This window comes from Fulmarus glacialis, unplaced genomic scaffold (genome assembly GCF_000690835.1).
Source record: "Fulmarus glacialis isolate BGI_N327 unplaced genomic scaffold, ASM69083v1 scaffold4909, whole genome shotgun sequence".
Classification (NCBI taxonomy): domain Eukaryota; kingdom Metazoa; phylum Chordata; class Aves; order Procellariiformes; family Procellariidae; genus Fulmarus; species Fulmarus glacialis.
The window spans coordinates 5,752-10,064 of record NW_009233744.1 but is presented as its reverse complement, the minus strand read 5'-3'; the positions used below and the strand labels follow the sequence as shown (position 1 = coordinate 10,064).

General features: G+C 39.8%; 1 protein-coding gene across 1 annotated transcript in view; it reads right to left on the bottom strand.

The window, feature by feature from the left end:
* The window catches only part of SMPD4 (sphingomyelin phosphodiesterase 4, neutral membrane (neutral sphingomyelinase-3)), a gene marked incomplete at its 5' end in the record, with an annotated part of 17,706 nt that overhangs the window by 7,920 nt on the left and 5,473 nt on the right, over positions 1-4,313 (bottom strand). Inside the window, 2 exons of the mRNA XM_009585409.1 lie at positions 604-693; positions 4,240-4,311. Coding sequence (XP_009583704.1) covers positions 604-693; positions 4,240-4,311 — 162 coding nt within the window. The remainder of the gene's footprint in view (positions 1-603; positions 694-4,239; positions 4,312-4,313) is intronic.

Sequence of the window (4,313 nt, the reverse complement as noted above, 5' to 3'; positions counted from 1 at the left end):
GAAAGAGGAATCAACAATCTGTTCCAACAGGAATGTTTTTGCATGCACATCTCCTGAACAATCTGCAAATGTACCACTCGTGTGTTTTTGCAAAACTGGACAATCAAGTTCACATTGCCACTACAAATTTAGTACTACCCAATGATATTTCACTGGCTAAAAAACCCTAGATATTACCTACATTAATTTTAGGTGTCACCCTTGCAAATTCCGATCTTCTCTTCCATGCAAGGTTTGCTTAAATGACTAATGTGTGAGGGGCAGAAATCTGCCATTGGTGAAGCCACTTTTGGTGTCAAAAAATGTCAGCACAGCTGATAAGCCTCTTTCTACAATGCATTACAAGAATGCATCTCTAAAAATGAAGCTCCCAATTAGTCTTCATGATGTGCTAGATTTTAACTATTTTCTCCAGGACCTTTGCTAATACCTCTCAGTATCTGTTTTCACTGAAAATTTAGTAAATCTCAATGCAGTGTTCTCAATCGAGTTGTAAAACCACACCTTAGCAGAAAAGACTGCTGTACAGCACCAATACGTTTTGCAGATTATATGACGGAACAAGATTTTTAAAAAGGAAACAAAATGAAAAGATGATAATACTTGGTATGCGTGGAGGGCCTGGTAGCTGGATTGGGCAGGACTACCGTGGTGTTTACTGGAGATACTGAGTCGGTAGTGGAGAACCTCCAGCTGAGACAACAGAAACAAAAAGGAAGGGGGGGAGGGAAAAAAGGAGAGAAGAGAGCAAGAGAAAAAAAAAGTGAGAATGAGCCCAAGGAAGAAGGGTGGGGAGAAAAAATGAACATCACAAATACAGTCAGGGACAACATATCACAATAACAACTGCAGCCACAGTATCCACTTCTTTCTGGTGTTTAGTAGATTGATTCCACAGTATTTCATACTCTTTATCACTTGGAAATACAACTGGGAGCAGCTGTCAAAAAAGTACAGCTGTAAGTGGCTGTGGCTGTTCTCTTTGCTACCCTCAGAGCAAGTACTGGTAGGGGATATGCAGCTTCTGCCAAATAAACTTCCCATTTCAGAAGTTAACTGAACTGCAGCGACAAGCATTTACACACTGCTACGGTGTTTTATGAAACAACGGAGTAAAAGCTTTCAATATTCTGCAAGCCTTTTTAATACTATTTTGAAAACTTTGTCATTTCTTCCTGTGCTGCTAGAGAAGCAGGGTTTGTATACTGGGAAGAAACTCAAACTGATACTTTCTTCTTCCCAAGGATCAGGAAGAAAAAAGTTTGGCTTTTTATAATCACTGTGAGCCTGCCCAGTAAGTTTCCAGTTCGGAGAAATCCTGTCTTCTCTTTCTATTTAAAGGCCATTTCGGAAGGCTGCAGGTCTTGTGAATTTCCTCAGAAGAGGAAATTACTCTTACTATTAGGGAAACATCACGTGTTAGGCAAAAGACATACCTAACATACAGTGTTATATGCTGATGCAAAAGGCATCTTGCCTTAACACTGAAATCTCTGCAAGCCTCAGCCAGATCCCTCCTTTGATGAGTGAGGTAAAGAGTATTTTTTGACAATGTGATGGTGAAGAGGATACTGTAGCAACAGTGACACACAAGTATGAAACTAATGAAAAAACATAAAACAAAAAATGTACACTACACAGATCCCAATGACTGTCAGGCATCTAAACTAACTCTCCAGATCACACCTCTGCTGTCTTTGAACAGCCCGTACCCAACCTCCTCTAGTGCCAGTTTGGTATCTTTTGGTTTTACACTCTTAGAATGGTAGGATTGTTACTGGAAGCTCCCCAACAGCTCAAACACATCATCTGCTTCATAATCTCCTACCACAGGAATCAGCAAGAACCTGTAGTCTAATGGGTGTTCCACATGCAGTGCTGGGGTCTGTGGCACCTGGCATTGGAAGGTCAGGAAGCATTACGTAAAGTTTTATCAAAAACCTTCTTTTTAAGGGTTCATTGTGATTACAGCAGAAGGGAATAGGAAAAGAGATGCTGCACACTTGGGCTCTGGATCATCCGAGAAAGGAAAAGCAAATAGACAATGTAAAAGAGTGGGAAGATAGTTGAATTAATGCGGAAAACAGTGAAACTCAGCATAGCAAATAGTGTCAACCTCAGGTTCACACCAGACCCAGAAAGAATTCAAAGCAGTAAAGTAGAAAAGTAGTACATCTTCTCAAAAGAAATTATTTACTATTCATTCCCATTCCACTACTTTTTACTTGTAAAGAGAAGTCTGTGATGACATTAACAAGATTTAAGGAAAATCTATCATTCCTTGAGGCACTTCACAGGAAAGTCACATATCTGGGATCTGGCTTGGCCCATCAAAACAAACAGGTCTGGCTGCTGGACAAAGAAAGAGCAAGTTCTGTGGAACCTCATCCCACCTTCCAATACAGGTATGTAGCCATTTCAAGTCACTGATGGTCAAACAGGTCTAGATCCAAGGATGAATGGTCACTAATTACCCCTCCTTCCAAACACACAGAAGGCTAAGTGGAATCAAGTGAACCTGCATAATTATTAATAATTTTAAGAATAAGGTTTAGGGTGATCTTGGGTTTCCAGTCAAGCCCTTTAACCCTTACTTTAAAACAAAACTTGCATTTCTGTATATTCTACTTCCTCATTTGAGGAACTACAAAGCAGACTGTTCTGCTTCAGCCCACCCTGAGACCAGTCTACAAACCTTAGTTTAAGCATCACAGGCTTATGAACAGTCCTGTCCCCAACTGATCTGGAAGCTTTCCTCAGTCCTGCAGGAGGGATCCTTTGTCCATTTATGGATGTCATGGGGAATTCCAGTCCCCTATTCAGGTGTTCTAATGCCCAAAGAGTGAAGACTTCCTTTTTTACATGCCCACGATTACTTCCCTTCAAAGATGAAACTAAAATACCATCAGGGAGTTATGGCCTCAAGTTATGGCTCAACACACCTTGTGGAGGATCCTGAAGTGATGATTTCAGAGAACTTTAAGCTCTACTTAGGCCCTATTCCACCATGACAGTGACAGTCATTGTCTATAACTGCTGCTCCCTAGTGTTAGAAGAGAGCATCTGAAATACAGAGGGTGAACAGAGGAGAGAAGTTTAAAGCAATCGTTATTTCTGGCCTAAGCACAGCACTTGATGCACAGAGACTGGACAGACAGACAGACCAAAGGTACTTCAAGCAAAGCCTTTCCATCACAGGTGCACAGCCATGCTGCTGGGAGTCCCAAGTGGAGACTTTGCAACATCAGTGAGTTTGCATTTTGACCTCAGCTTTAAGAACAAAAGACAAAACCCATCACACTTCAGCTCTCAAATGTTTTTCCCTTTTTTACACATAAATATATTTGTTATTTTATAGCCTGTGGAGTAAAGGATCAGAATTTCTCAGTCAATCAACTCTCATACTGCTCTTTTACATAGGAATAAATCCTGAGTAGCTTTTATATTTCTCTCCCCTTCTATGAAAGTCCCACTGTGACCCAGAGGGAATTCAGAGGATCAACATTTTCTCCTTCAAATTCCCTCTACGTTTATGCCTTTGATCTTAGCCTCTGCAACACTTACTTAGTTTTTACATGCAGTAGTTACTGAACAGGCCACCACAAACTGCTTAAAACAGTGTATTATCTGAGCAAGAGCTTCTGTAAGACATTCTGAACTCTGTAGCTACAAATTGCTTCCAACACCATTACGGAAGCATATTTTGGACTATGAAACAACAAAAGCAGCTTACTCACTTAACAATGAAGGACAGTTTAGTAAGATTTCCTTTTAAAATTTGGATTTATGCTAAAAAATGGCTATGGATCTTAGAAATTACTAATTGGTATTTCAGTATCAATTCCTATCACTGCTGGAAATCAATTTTAGCTATTTTAGCAGCCATGTTGCCCCAATGGTATTTAACACTATGGTTTTATAGTGGCATCTTCCCCGACATTAGTAGTTCGATTATTGGTGTTGAGATTGTTGTGACCATCCCACAAACTTGTCTTTTACAAAAAACAAAACAAAACCAACACAACTTCTGCAATGAAGGCAAATCTGGATGACACACTTATTCACAACATTCTTCATAACTGGATTAGCAATTTTGACACACTCATGTACACATTCTGATAAGTTATTTCTTTCCTTTGGACCAATATACCAAAAAAATTCTCCACAAAATAGGAGATTTACCCCAAGATAAGAGGTCAACTATCAGATGACACTCATGAATGAAGTACAAACTATTACCTTGACATGAGGGGACTGCATTTTCTGATACATTTCCAGTGAATAATGATGAAGCCACATTTCAACAAAGATCT